This window comes from Hyaloscypha bicolor (genome assembly GCF_002865645.1).
Source record: "Hyaloscypha bicolor E unplaced genomic scaffold K444scaffold_135, whole genome shotgun sequence".
In the NCBI taxonomy this organism is placed as follows: domain Eukaryota; kingdom Fungi; phylum Ascomycota; class Leotiomycetes; order Helotiales; family Hyaloscyphaceae; genus Hyaloscypha; species Hyaloscypha bicolor.
In genome coordinates, this window is record NW_020194637.1 from 155,504 (window position 1) to 170,837 (window position 15,334).

General features: G+C 38.3%; 3 protein-coding genes across 3 annotated transcripts; all 3 read left to right on the forward strand.

Moving 5' to 3' along the window:
• Window positions 1–2,753: 2,753 nt before the first annotated feature.
• On the forward strand, window positions 2,754–2,945 carry K444DRAFT_511847 (uncharacterized protein; the record flags this gene model as incomplete). Its single annotated transcript, XM_024873479.1, has 1 exon — window positions 2,754–2,945. A coding segment is annotated over one exon (192 nt), but the record flags the coding sequence as incomplete, so codon positions are not given.
• Window positions 2,946–8,778: 5,833 nt separating this feature from the next.
• Window positions 8,779–9,080, forward strand: K444DRAFT_539711 (uncharacterized protein; the record flags this gene model as incomplete). Its single annotated transcript, XM_024875653.1, has 2 exons — window positions 8,779–8,886; window positions 8,940–9,080. The coding sequence occupies 2 exons, from the start codon at window positions 8,779–8,781 to the stop codon at window positions 9,078–9,080; spliced, it is 249 nt and encodes an 82-aa protein (XP_024731265.1).
• Window positions 9,081–12,385: 3,305 nt separating this feature from the next.
• On the forward strand, window positions 12,386–14,690 carry K444DRAFT_128333 (GMC oxidoreductase). Its single transcript, XM_024870434.1, has 4 exons — window positions 12,386–12,481; window positions 12,534–12,771; window positions 12,833–13,705; window positions 13,764–14,690. Exons 2-4 carry the CDS (start codon window positions 12,654–12,656, stop codon window positions 14,585–14,587), a joined length of 1,815 nt encoding a protein of 604 aa, XP_024731266.1. The 5' UTR covers window positions 12,386–12,481; window positions 12,534–12,653; the 3' UTR covers window positions 14,588–14,690.
• Window positions 14,691–15,334: the final 644 nt, after the last annotated feature.

Genomic DNA, 15,334 nt, shown 5'->3' on the forward strand with positions numbered 1-15,334 from the left:
AGCTTACCAAGCTAAGCGAAGCATCCAGAACCTCCTCGATTTTTCGGTAGTTCCACTCCCTTATAAATCATATTAATTATAAATAAAATAATTAGAAATCAACCTTTATTAATAATAAGTGCTTTGAAATTACTAGATAATTTCTAATTAGAAGAAATATTAAGAACCCTTTAGAATTAAAAGTTTCTCTATATAAGAAGCTTGTTCTCTTCAATGATTTTTCTGATATCTAAACTTCAAATATTAATATTAAACCAACCACCACACCTATTAAAAAGCTTTCAACTATAAAGTTACTTTATTTTACTCGATATATTCGAAAATGTCTCAGCAATCCTCGATAAAAATTAACTTAACTCAAAATCGAGATGATTTTGAACTTGAACCGCTTGAGGAGCAACCTCCTCTCTATCGATTTAAATATCTTCAAAAGATATTAGATCCTCCCCAAGAAGATCCCGAAGATATTCGAACATATACTATTAAGTGCTTAGTTCGAGGGTATAGGTAAGTAATTATTATAATTTAAATTTAAATTTTAATTAATTTTATATTAGGAAAATCTGGCTTAAACAACGAATCTACGGCTCTACAAGTAATTATTATACCCATTTTCGACATTCTCATAAGTCTATAAGCCTTTTAAGCTTAAAGGCCGGTGAGATTAATAGTAAGTTAATTAATATTAATTTTTAATTAATTTAACTAATATATATATTAGGTGAAAGCGAGGTATCAAGCCAGCCTAGTCAATCTAGTCAGCCTACTATAGGCCAGCTATTTAATAAAAATACCGGCCAACGCGAAGAAAGCTTTACTATTAATCACTTTAAAAGATTATTATTAAATTTTATTATTTCTAATAATATATCTTTTAGAGCTATTACTACTTCTAGTTTTAAAAAGCTTTTAACTTATTTAAATTAGTAAGTATTCTAATTAACCTTATTTATTTATTTAATACTAATATATTACTAGTCAAATACCGCCTTTATATGCTAAGGTTCTTACGGATGAATTAGAATTAAGATATATCGAAAAAGCTCATTAATTAAAGAAGAATTACTTGAGAATATAAAAACTCAAGGAACCTTTTCTATTACTTTAGACGCTTGGACAAGTATAAATCAAAAGGCCTTTCTTGGAATTACTCTATAAGTTAATATCCTTTTAATTATTAAAGAAAAATATTAATAATTATTTAGACATTTTATAAATAATGATTTTAAATTAAAATCTTATTTACTAGCTATACGAGATTTAAGCGATATTCACTCAGGTGTTTATATGCTTTCTGTTCTCTTAGATACTTTAAGAGAATATAATATTGAATATAATATAACTAGGTAAGTAATTTTAATTTTAATTTTAATTATTATTAACTAACTTTAAATTAGTATTACTCGAGATAATGCTAGCTCAAACGATACCTTATTAAAGGCTTTTATAAAGCATTATAATAAGGAAGGCATTAAATTTCAAGAAGATATTCCTTATATAGCTCATATTTTAAATTTAGTAGTTCAAGATATTTTAAAAGCTCTTATTAAGAACGATTACGATACCTCTTATTCTACAGATTTATATAAGTAAGAAATAGAAGAACTCGAAGATAGAGAAGAAGAAGAAGAGGGAGAATAAGTAACAAGTAAGTTTCCTATATAATTTATAAGAGTTTTATTAATAAATTATAGATTTATCGATTTGGAGAAAGGTTCGAAAGACTATTATAGGTCTTAAATATAACCAAGAAAACCGACGGCTATTAGAAGCTCAAATTAAAGCTTTTAATATAGAAAATGCTCGATTCCCTCAACTTGGTAAGTAGTTAATTTTTTAATTTTTTAATTATTTAATTATTAATTAATACTAATTATTTATAGATCAAAAAACACGGTGGTCTTCGACTTATTATATGTTAAAGAACTTTTTACATATATATAAAGCTATTAAAGTAGTTATTAATAGCTCTAATTCGAAGGCTTTTAAAAATAAAAGTCTAGTTTTAACTAATATTGAAATTACTTATTTAAATAATATTTTAAATATAATTTCAATATTTGTTAAAGCTACGACTAAGTTACAAGCCGAAAATTATCCGACTATATATTATATTATACCTGAGGTATATAAAATATATAATAAACTTGAAAATTTTAAAAAGGAATTTAAAGTAAGTCTTTTCTTAAATTCTTCTTATATTATTAATAATATTATACTAATCTTTAATAGAATAAAGCATTTACAGATGCAATAGATAAGGGTATAGCTAAACTTCGAAAATATTATCCTAAAACAGGTGTTTTAGATAATAAAAGTAAAGCTTTATATTTAGCTCTTATTCTTGATCCTCGAATTAAACAAGAAGGATTAACTAGTATTGGCTTATCTAATGGTATGTCTTCGGATATATATAATAGATTAAAGACCGATTATAATGTGTAAGTAATTCCTTTAATTATTTTTTTAATAAATTAATAACTAATTTTATATTTAGATATAAATACGATTATAATTTATCTTACGCTAGATCCGATTCCTCGGATATTAATATGGCCGATTCCGACGGAGACGACTTAGATATATATGTTACTAATAAGTCTTCTAATATAGAAGACGAATTAATAACTTATTTAGAAGAAAAGAGAGAGGATAGAAAAGTAAGTAAAACTCACTTAAATTTTATTAAATAATTACCCGATATTTCCTTAATATTTTTTAATATATTAGTACTAATATATATATAGATTAAGCCATTAGATTATTGGAAGTCTAATGCGGCTAGATTTCCTGTTTTAGCTTTAATAGCTAGGAAATATTTAGGAATTCCGGCTTCCTCAGCCGCTAGCGAGAGGTTCTTTTCTCAAGGCGCTCTTATTATGTCTAAATTACGAAATAGACTTAATAAGAGTACCTTTGAAAAGATATCTTGTTTAAAGAGCTGGGGTATATTTAAAGATGAATTAGAAGAAGCTAAAAAAGAAGAGAAAAAGGGGGCAAATCAGGTTTTGGAAGAGGATAATCAGTTTATTATTATAGAAAAGGAGTAATTAGTTAGTTCTTAGCTTAATTTAGATTTTTTTATTATAATATTATTAGTTAGTTATAAGGTTATTTAATAATTAATAAGTAAAAGTAAAGAGAAAAGTAAAAAGAGTCAAGAAACTCCGATGTCACGTGATTAATCAAGCATTAATCAGATTAATCAAGATTAATTAATCTAATCTAATCAAAAAAAATCTGAATTACGTTAATCATAATCTAATCACATTAATCAATTAATTAATCGATTAATTTGATTAACGTGATTAATCCTTTGACACACTGCTGCTACTCCAAGCTCGTCCCAAAGCTGGCGCCTACAGAAGCTCAATAAAGGCCTGTAAAAGTGGCCAAATGAACGCTTTGAATAAGCCTGAGTAACCCCAACCTCGAGATCTCATTAACATCCCCGAATTAGGGAATATCAGGGTTTGAGTTGTTGATTGGTTAGAGCTCCGTGCTTGCATCTGTGCCTAAGTGGTATGATAAATATCATTATGTAGGATTATTGGGGGTAGTCATTGCGAACGGGTTGGTGGTCTAACCATATTCAGTTCAGTGGGCGACTGACCCAGACTAGGTGCTAGAGGACACCACAGTGCGGTGTATACAATCCAACCAGAGTATTCATGTCCACCACTCAGTCTGGATGTGTCTATACGTCCTGAATCCATCTCTGCACACTTAGGAAGCTAGTAAAGGCCTCTTGCCTCGGGCAGTAATTTCAAGTATCTCAACAGGCAGCTTCCAGCATTCTATACTGAATATCCTTCCAAATCAAAATCTTTGCCGTATAGTGGCGGGCTGTTGAAGATCACCTTGAGTTTGTGGACGCGGCAAGCTGATCTGCTGCAGGTAAACACGTCTTGGCAATTCAATCCTTTGGGATATTATTAACGATAATCCATGATCTTAGCTTGTGCCATACCTGTACCTTCTTTTTCGAGGCAAATACCATCTTTGCAACAACGATAGAGACATTGGCCTGGATACAGAATATTCCCTCTCGTTTTGCATACTAAGTGCAACGTTTGCATAATTAATCAATAATGTCAGTCGAGCTCCAAATATGGCTCGGGCTTCTTCTCTCGAAGATGAAATGGACTTTGTTTTGTCAAAACTTCTTGCATCTCCTCAGTCTGAGATGAGGTAGATCGGAGCCTTGTTGGAAACCCTTGCCACCATGTCCTTAGAGGCCGCGAGTTCGAGACGGTCAAGATCCGAGTGGGACCAGTGTGAGGTACGAGAGTATTTGTGCTCGGAATGTTTGAGATTGCTTGATGGTCGTTAAAGGCTCTGAATTGATACATGTCACTATTGCTAAGGTCTTGGCAATGTTTGTACGGCAATAATAGATATGTTATCCGCCAGACTAAATCTATAGCCGGTCCGACCCAAACACGACAAAATAAAAGAAAGTCCACCAAAATACTAATTAATATAAATCGTATTAATCGGAACTATCGTATATCTTGTAGTAATTAATTCCCTAGTCTCCGATTTTAAATACCTTTAATATTACAGGAGTTACAAAGCACGTGATCATTTTTATACGAGCTCGCATAGGAATTTTTGCGTTTTGTAAGAGTAAAAAATTACATCTCGTATAGTATACGAGGTTGCACGTGATTAAAATCATGAACTTTTTATACTTTATATTCTCTTTAGTAGTAACTCTTGATATTTAAGCTCTTACTAGATATACTAAGCTTATAGAAGCTCAAGGGGCCTTATAAGACCTTATAAGTCTAAGTTTAATCTACTATTTACTTGGGTACACGTGACTTTTCTGAAATATTTTTGCGTTTTGTATGGTCAGAAATCAAAAAAGTAAAAAGGGTCCGTGCACTTTAAACCTCGATTATTAATGAACCACAAATAGTATTAAAAATCTAATTAATAGGTGTTCTTCGCCTGGTTCTACTATATAATTGCATCGCTTAGTATTAATTAATTAGGGTTATGGTTAAAAAGTTATTATGGGCGTAAAAGAGTGACCGTTTTGTCGTGGTTGGGTCGGACCGACTGTAGGTAGCATAGACCAAGAGGCAGTTCTTCCGGCGGAAGTAATGGCCGAGAAAGCTCCGCTATCACCTCTCTCAATATACCCAGGAGCAATCAAGTTCCTCTTCGAATGCAAACCCTTGTGCATTACGTTGAATGGTCTCCGGCACTGTTAAACCTCTTTCTTTCCGTAGAAGCAAGTTCTGCAACGATGACCCAAGATGTATCTCAATTAATGAGAGGCGCTCTGCGATTCAATGATTCCCATCCAAAACCTCAATGCCGAGAGGCTCTCATCGGCATCTTCTGCCTTGGTAGTCGATTCACTAATGAGTAGTTATCATAAATTGGTCTTTCGTGTTGTGGATAGTAGAGGATAAGGTTGATTTATAAGTAAGGATACTGACTATGAGTACCAAAGTGCTTTTGTGCATACCTAGCTTTTCCAACCGTTCCTGGATATGGGAGCCTTTATTGCCCACCGAAAATAATCCAGGAAGCCAAGGTCGTTATCTGAACTCAGAGCTTCGACGAGGATATCGAGGTCCCAGAAGATCGAGACACAACCTGAGAGGATAATGACGATTTGATCCACCAGCAGTGTGTCAAAGAACTACTCATGCTACTCATACTACTCATGAATATTCATGAGTAGCGTAATGCCCTAAAAAATTGAGTAGAGTAGAGTATATACTCATGAGTAATATGAGTAGTGTAAGTAGTTATTACGTGACTATAATAATTTAAAGTTTACTTAATAATAATTAAATAGTAAAGGTACTTATTAAGTAGCTTATCACGTGTGCCTATTACGTGGATACTACTGTGGTGGGGATTTTACCCCTATTGGTCACGTGGCGCGGTCATGTGACCTCCGGACATCCGCAGTCCGCAACCCGCTTATATATTACCCCTCTTTCCTTCTCTGTTTTAGAAACAAACCAACCTTCACTCTCTAATTTCACGCCTCACTCGTACGCTGTGATCCCACGCTGTGGAAGCCCTTCAACTCTCTATATATTACTACTTGTTTTATATCCCCATTACACTACTCATACTACTCATACTACTCATACTACTCATGAGTAGCTTGAGTAGAGTATGAGTAGAGTGTAAGTAGCGCTCAAATTGGTTGAGTAGAGTATGAGTAGGACTCACTACTCTACTCTACTCTACTCATTTGACAGTTGACAGATTGTTTGACACACTGTCCACCAGGATTTAGCGAGGCCTGCTTTGAATTGACCTTCGCGCGTCCAAGCAACGTCAACTGAAGCTGGGAAAACCCCATCAGATGGTACCAATGTGTAGCTTGATGTTGCATAGCAACTGCAGGCTGGTCACGTGTGCTTGGCTCACGTGAATACACACACTATATTTAGCTCTAGCCGTCCGTGCCACACCTCTCTCCTCTTTACAATCTGATTATATTACAATACAACCGCATTTACTGCAACACTTGATCTCTCTCGTCTCTTTCGGCGGATTCTTGGCTTTGGCTATTAGTCTCAGAGTGACTGATATCTTGTGAGCTACTTGAAGCAGCCCAATCACGGACATGGCAACGCCCAGAGGATCCATGATCAAGAAATGGATAGCCAAGATAAAATTTCCAAGAGGCTACGTAATCTAGAAGGGGAGGTTGAATGCGTTCCACGGCTAGATAGAACGTGGCCACAGTTTGTAGAAAGTGCAAGAGCTGCAGAAAAGGTTTCAGACTTGTTCCACTCTATCCCTTGAGTTACATGAACACGTTATGTAATAATGAATGCAGTCAATGATCGAATTTGCATTCGGGCCGGCATAGCTAGTTCAATTGAGATGGCCATTATGCTTGACGAGGATTCGCTGCGAGTATAAACTTTAGTTAGTGCTATAAGTTAAGGCGCAGTAAAGATAAGGCCGAGACCGTAGTGAGGCCGACCCAGACGCTATATAAGGAAGAAACGCAATAAGTGAAAAGGTTATGAGTAATATAAAAGAGAGAGAGAGAGAGAGAGGGTTTCTTATAAATAATATTAAAAAGCAGTACAATTTCTAAAATATTAAATAATTTAATTAATTGCAGTTATTAACTAGTAATTAAATTAAATTAATAATTACTTATTTAATTATATAATATTATATAAGATTATAAAAATAATACAAGTATTATAATATTAAAATAAAGTTTACTCTAATTTAATTTATATATTACCTTATTATAATAAGCTTAGTAATAGCTATATTTATTTATTTAATAAACACAAAAATATTAGAACTCTCTTAATTTATTAGTTATAAAAATAAATAGTTTCATTAATTAATACTTTGAAATTAGAGAAATATTTTAAATTAAAAACTTATTAATAAATATAATAGATTTTAGAGGCTTTATATATAAATAAATAATTCTTTATAATTTAAAAATATATATTATATTAATTGAAATAAAAAATAAACCCCTTTATTTTATATAATTATAATTATAAGTATTATAAGATACATATATCAAAGTTATAAAACTTTATATTATAATATTTATAAGTAATTAGCTTCTAGTATATTTTTAAAAATATGAGTTATATAATAAATACTAAAACTTCTAGTATATTATAATACTTTAGTAAGTAAATCTATAAGCTCAAATATAAGCCAATTAATTTTATAAATACTCGAGTAATTAGCTATAATAACTTAAAATAAGTTTAGAATAAAATTATTAGCTAGCTGTAATGGGCACACGTGACGGCGCATGGACAGGTGTCAGATATCGTGGATCTGGTTTCCTATTTTGGGTAAAGCTTGCATCGGAATCGCACGGATCGCGTGGGATCGCATTTCCTAATTAAGTAAAGGGCTTCGTACGCTTGGCTAAGCACTAGGGAATATATAGGGAGACGCTCCTAGCTTTGGAAAGGGGCATCGATTAGTCTTTTATTGGATTCAACTCTTGGAAATCAGTTACACTTGCAAGCGTCACTCTAAAGCTTATTTACCTTGACTACTTGTGCATTACCCTGCTATTGCGTGCCTCACACTAGCCCTAAAGCTTATATAAGGCCGCTAGTAATAATCTTAGTAAAGTAGTCTTAAATCAATTAATTTATATTATAATAAACTTTCTCTTATTTTATTATTTTTAAATCTGACCGAGTATAATAACTAGCTCTAATTCCGAGTTTTATACTAAATCTCATATAAAATAAAGTAATTAATATATTAAAAAGAAAGAAAGAATTTTAATTAAAAGTTCTTTAAAGTAAAACTTTATTTCCTTTTTTAATATAGCCTTTAAAAACTATTAATTTAATAATAATACCCTATATTTTACTAAAAAGACAATTTGCAAGCTTGAGTATATATATAGCACGTGTTTTAGCTTTCTGCTTTACTCTCTTTATAACTTTATATACTTTTTGTAACGGCTGGTGTCACATGGTTGGTTTCAGCCAAAGGGGTTGGTTCCAGCTAAGGTTCCAAGCTATGGTTCAAACCAAGCTCGCTTCCAAAGCTCGGCGTTTCAGTGGTCTTGGCTATACCTACTTATCCACTGCCACACCTCACTCCTTCTCTCCTTAGCTTTAGATTCTGTAGGACATTAGAATTATAGATCTTTGAGTATCGTTCCATTGCTTTGTTCCTGCCGTCACACTTTTATTCTCCTGATATATTCGATATTTCTTGAGAATATTTGTATAACTAGTCTCAAAAAGTATTTAATCTTTTGCTTACTTGCTTGTATAGCCAAATATGGTCCGTATATTATTAGTTATTATGGGCTTTCTCACTCATATTACTATAACAAAAGCCTGCGGGGGTTATTATCAGTGCAAGAACTCGAACGGATCTCACTGCTGTGTATACGATTGAAGATACTCTTCCCGTATAAGAATTATTACTAATTTTTACAGGTAATGCCGGCTAAACATTACACACCACTTAGCTGCCCCTCTGACTGCACTGGCGGTACTGCATGGCCGGCCGAGTGTATTGGTACACTTGATGGCAGCAAGCGCCATCAGTATATTATCCTTATGAAAAAATCCTTTTGAAGTAAAACTAATACACGTCTTATAGATGTTACGCAGTCTAATACGCCGAAATCTCTAAATGTGGAATATTAGTATTGTGGGGTTTTTTGTCTCTTGTCTCGTTACGTGTTATATTCTTTATGCACGCTGGCGCTAGTTTAGGGGGCTATATAACATGTCCATCCATGCGTACGATTAGACTTACTAATACACCACACTTAAGAGCTACCTATTTCGACCTTTTATGTTACTTCTTTATTACTACTAAAAGTGTTAATTTTGATTACTTGGCATTTTACTCTACACGCATCCGAACCAGTGCCCGGAAGGGGTGGGTCCCCTAGCGCGAACTGCCCTAACTACCTGGATTTTACCAGGGCAGTTCTCTTTTTTCCAGAGAACTAGTAAAGCCAGGTAGGGCAGTTCTTAATATTCAAAAATCCAGCGCGAACTGGAGAACTGGTACACCCCTGGATTTGAGGACATAATCAGGCTCAAGGGGTCTTAGTGCGCGTTTGATCGCCATAAGCTTGGACGATTTCCCACATTTTGTACGGAGGTACAGCTTATAGAGATTTGGAGTATAAATCTTAGCAGTATATAATTATGCTTAATTTATTTGCTTAGTTTGCACGTGATATATTTGGTATCCCTGACATGTTAGCTGAGGTAGAAAGGCTCTTCTCAAGCGCTAAGTTAATGATACTACCCCATCAGAGTTCTTTCAAGCCTGAATTAATAAAGACAGGTGAGTATATTAGAAGCTGGGTAGCTAGTTGGCTATTCATTGGTGATTACTTTGATTATTTATCACCTGACGAACGAAATAGGGAGGCAGCGGAGCTTCAGGCTAGGGCCCCTTTTGGGGAGCACTATTTTTAGAAATATATCTTCAAAGTCGACCTGGTCGACCTGGTCCAGCGCGTATTTACCAGTTCTAAGACCTGCAATTCTGCGATTTCTATTGGGTAGGGCAGTTCTTTCTCAAAAATCGGCCCTACCCACCCATTACTGGCACTGATCTGAACGCCTATATATGGTCCGAAATCCATATAACAATCAAATCCCCATTACATTGGCGACCCAGGGAAAATTAAGCACTGGAGCTCTATCGTCACATATCTCCCTCGCGGTGTGGGATCACAAAGCCTTAATTGCGTCATTCATACGACGACGACGACGTCCTTCTTTAGTTTAAGACTCTCCTCTTGTGACTAATTACGACTATTTTACAGCTCATTTGGATTTCCAACGATTTACCAGCGACGCAATCTCCTCCTCTTCTCTCTACTCGTCTGCTCTCCTTGCCAAGCTTCAAGTTTTAAGCTTCAGTTACATTATCGACGTACGATTTCAATAGCTTCCGACGCTCCTTTAGTTTATTCGATTCAAAGACCAGCGATTCCTGTGGTTACAGCAGCAGTTATAGAGGTGCTGGAACACTTCTCTCCTTCGATTCCAAGACTAGTAATGCCTGCATTATGGCGGTAATCGCAGAGGTACCGGCACATACGAAATTGCAAATGGAGTGTTTACTGATGCTTTGAGAACGATGAAGTGGGCTGGTAAATGGTGTTTTGAAGCTTAGTGCATATACTGAGTACAAGACAAAGCATGCGATTTTTACGATTTATTTATGGGTGGCTTTTTAGGCTCTTGTTCTCGGGGTATACTCAAGGGACGAGCACCTGTGGGTGAGGGTAAATGTAAAACGACCCGGCCTCCCCCCACCGGGTGTCGATTGGGGGTGTCAATTGGGGCAGGGGTGTTGACGACTTGTAATTGGCTACCTAGCTCTTTAAAAATCTTAAGTTAGATTTTTTTAATATAAGTATAAGCTAGTATATTACAACCTTAGTATTATGATTACTTGCTTCCTAACCTATAGTAAAAAGATTCCTTAAAATAATATTTTAATTTAAAGGAGTTTATATATTAATTAATTAAGTTTTAGTTTTTAAGCCCTATAAGGCCCTATAAATTATAGGCTTATAGGGCTCTTATATCTGGTTTTAGGGACTTATTAGCTAAATTTCTAGGCTTTCTTAAGCTTATTTTAAGCTATAAAATGTGGAATTTTTAACTTCTTTAATTTAAAGAGCTATTATTAATTCAGTTTATAAAAAGTTTATATTTAAATAGCCCTTAATTAGCGCTATAAGGAAATAAAACAAGTACTAATTATATTAACTCCTTATAAAATTAAATCAAATTAAAGAAAAAGCCAGAATTTTGGTATTCTTGTCCGAACGCCTCTACTTTGGGCTACGAAGGCGCGTGGCAATGAAAACTGTCCATCTCCAAAGCAATGGAGGGTTTTAGAGCACTAGGACCTACTTTTGTTATTAACCCTCTAATCAAATTTCTCTAATATTTATAGATTCTTTTCTAAAATTGCAACTAGCATTTGCGAAATTATAATATCGTGCGGAATTATTGTGATGATTAGGCATTCTTGGTGTTTTCTGAAACATGGACGGTTTTTAATGCCGCGCGCCTTCGTAGTGGCTAGTCTGGCCCCCAATCGACACCCCAAATCGACACCTGGGGGTGGGTCGTTTTACATTTTCCCTGGCTTTAGACAATGATCACTCTTTTATAATATTCTTCATACTCCTGGGACCTGATTCTTCCACCTGGTGGAACTGCCATCAAAAGCCCCGCAGCTGTGGTTTTCATCGCTAACCTTTCAAGGGGATTGATTAGGGTCGCCCTAAGCTTCTGCACGCGAAGCGCCAACTCCTGACCTTCATTGGAAGACTCAAGACATTGAAGACACGTTTCCTACACTCTTAAAAATCAAGTCCTCCTTCCCAACTCGACTCTCCTTGTTAGATCGGCTCAACACCTAGCCCCACCCTTTCCCAGGCACCAGTTACACCGGACTGGCTTTCAATCGAACCGAGCTCTGCCACAAAGACGCCAGAAGAAGCAAAGGCGTTCAATGCTCTTGCCACACATAAAAAGCTTCTCCTGACCTTCTGAGAACACCGACAAGGCTGTTCCCAAACTCTTTCATCGCCCGTTGCCCGCATGCAAATGCAAGGCACGGGTCCAAGATGATACGTTCTGAGTCGAGGTGCATCCACGGGACGGCCGGGACGGCCCATTGCGGATTGTAGGCTGGTGGAATTGAGTTCAACACCTGCCGGCAGGGTGGAAGTATTGGTGGCGGGCGCTGACGGTCATGAATTGGGCAGGTAGCAGGTTCCTATTACATCCGTCTGTGTACGAGTAACCGATTGGACCAAACCGAAGTCAGACGTGATTTTTCGGAGGAGCAGCGGTGGATTGCATGGCCCCTCACTTCCTCAGCACAAGAGCAACCCACGGGTTTCCGCCTTGCAAAGCCGCTGAAGAAACAGAGCTGTATTGCCCCACCTCAAGCATGGCGGGGTAGCATCGCAGGGAAGAGCATGCACGTAAGATTAGCTCGTTACTTCCATTTATCTTCGATTGCATGACCCTTCAAAGACCCCCTCCCCTCACTTCCCATATTCCCGGGACGCACCAAGCTCTTCTCTGGCCGCGCCCAGTTTTCGTGTCACTTCAGAATTGACATCTTTCATGTTAGGTTGAGTCAAGCTGTCCATCATGGTGAGCATCTCTGTCAGCCTCTTGGGTGCTTTATTTGCTCTAGTATCTGCCCAGCAAGGGCGCCTCTATTCCAGCTCATTTGCCATTCCCGGAAATGCTTCTTACGACTATGTTGGTATGTGCCACTCCTATAAATTTAACTCCCGCCTTTTTTTACTGCTGCTTACTATTTCCAGTGGTTGGAGGCGGCACGGCAGGCCTAGCAATTGCCGCACGTCTTGCAGAGACTGCCTCAGTCGCTGTTATCGAGGCAGGAGGTCTTTACGAGATTGAGAATGGCAATCAAAGCGTTGTTCCCTACTATGCCTTGACCATGGGCGTCCTCTCAACATCGACCTCGTACGCAAGACAGCCGTTGGTAGACTGGGACTTGATATCTGAGCCCCTAAAAGGAGCTGGAAATAAGCGCATCCACTATGCGCGCGGAAAGACGCTAGGAGGCTCTTCAGCGATCAATACCATGGGATATCATCGCGGTACAGTTGGGACACACCAGCGCTGGGCAGATCTCGTTGGAGACGACAGCTACAAGTGGGAAAACGTGCTTCCTTACTTCAAGAAATCGACCACGTTCACGCCTCCCAACCTCGCAAAGCGGTTCCCTGCAAACGCCACTGTCCTCTACGATCCAACGGCGTTTGACAACTCGCTCCACGGACCTGTGCAAATCTCGTACGGTAATTGGATTGATGTGACAACGACCTGGCTTGCTGTCGCCATGGAATCGATTGGGTTGCCACTCTTTCCAAAGGGGTTCAGTAGTGGTACTCTCTCCGGCTGGGGCTCCTGGGTGACAGATGAGATCAAGCCAGAAGACGCGACACGCTCTTCGTCTGAGGCATCCTATTTGCGTCAAGCTATTGCGGACCCTAACTCGAAGATTACAGTGTATACCCACACTCAAGCGTCGAAGATCCACTTCGATTCCGGCAAAAATGCAAATGGAGTGCTCGTGAACACGGCAGGCTTTGAGTATACCATCTTGGCAACAGAAGAAGTTATTCTCTCTGCTGGTGTATTCCATTCTCCTCAGTTGCTCATGCTGTCAGGTATGTCTTTTATTCAACTACCAGCCGAGTAAATTGGCAACCCCAGTAATATTAACAGGTATCGGTCCTCGCGCAACGCTCGAATCTTTCAATATTCCCGTACTGTCCGACCTCACCGGTGTCGGCCAAAACCTCTGGGATCAAATTTTCTTCGACGTCCTCTCTGGCGTTAATCTCCCCGCCTTCATCCCCAACCCCGCCGCCGAAGCTGTTGCCCTGGGGCAGTACCTCCAAGACCAAGAAGGCCCGTACAGCTCAGCAGGCGGCTTCATCGCCTTTGAGAAGATCCCCAAAAGCCTGCGCAAGAATTTCACTCAGCGCACGAAAGATATGTTGTCCACGCTGCCGGATGACTGGCCAGAGATCGAGTACATCGTGCTCGCGTTCCCCGGCGCAAATAGTACTATTGGAGCAATTTCCGCGACGATAGAAGCCCCCTTCTCGCGCGGGACTGTCACAATCTCCTCGTCTTCCATCAAAGACCCACCAATCATCGACATGAACTGGCTTTCCGATCCCGCAGACGGCGAGCTCTTAGTTGCAGCATTCAAGCGCTGCCGCGAAGGGTGGAACAGCCCTGCGATCCAGCAGATCCGCGTCGGTCCCGAAATCGCTCCTGGCCTGGCTGTACAGACAGATGGGGAGATCCTGGCATGGATTCGCCTGAATTTGGGGATACAGTGGCATGCGAGCTCGAGCTGCAAGATGGGGAAAAAGGGGGATAGGATGGCTGTCGTGGACAGCAAGGCGAGGGTGTTTGGGGTGAATGGGTTGAGGGTTGTGGATAATTCGGCGATTCCGATTTCTATTCCCGGACATCCCAGTGGGACGGTTTATATGTTTGCTGAAAAGATTGCGGATGATGTTAAGAATAGGAGATAGTCTGCATTCTTGCCAAGAGAGTGGTAATTTGGATAAGAAAGCGTTGTCCGATTGCTGTGTCACCTGACCTTTTCTCAAGGTGGCTTATTGTTGCAATGTTTTGGAGGTTGACGACTTGATTTTTCAGCTCACGCGGGGTAAGCACTCTATATATACATCTGGTATATAAACTACAGTGTACCAGCGTACACTCAGTTCCAACACTTATGTTGAGAATTCAAAGCAAAAGTCACGTGCAATGCTTCTCAGACGACTGTCCATTTTGCAGTGATCTAAGGCCTATAGTTATACACGTCCAAATAGCCCCTATTACCACTGAAACCCCATGTTTAGCTGAATGCCCTGCATAGCTAAACACCCTTGCACAGCTGAATGCCCCTGCATAGTTGAATTGCCACTAGTAGCCTTAGGCACCAATTTCCAACAGCTTAATGTTTCGGGCAACAATTGGGAGGCCTGTTTGCTCCATTCCTTTAACACTTTAACATGGCAGTAACCTCATAATCACTGCTTCAAGAGAGCTATTAAACAGGGGCCTCCATGGATGAAGAAAAAAAGCTGCCTTATTTTTATTATTTGGGAACCAGATATCCCATAACTCCCTTTGCTTCCCAGATGTGAACTTACGCAAGGAAAAGCCCACTCCACACAAGTCCGCAGCGCTGTGGCAAATCAATCTGCACACTCAGGAGAAATTTTAATCATGATTCATGTCTCCTTCTACTCGGAGACGTATACCCAGAACAA

Bases quoted from the DNA above. Each gene is read 5' to 3' on its own strand.
- K444DRAFT_128333 (XM_024870434.1), top strand. From the start codon at position 12,654: ATGGTGAGCATCTCTGTCAGCCTCTTGGGTGCTTTATTTGCTCTAGTA. The intron at 12,772-12,832 runs GTATGTGCCACT...TACTATTTCCAG, and splicing joins TGCTTCTTACGACTATGTTG to TGGTTGGAGGCGGCACGGCA. The intron at 13,706-13,763 runs GTATGTCTTTTA...TAATATTAACAG, and splicing joins TCAGTTGCTCATGCTGTCAG to GTATCGGTCCTCGCGCAACG.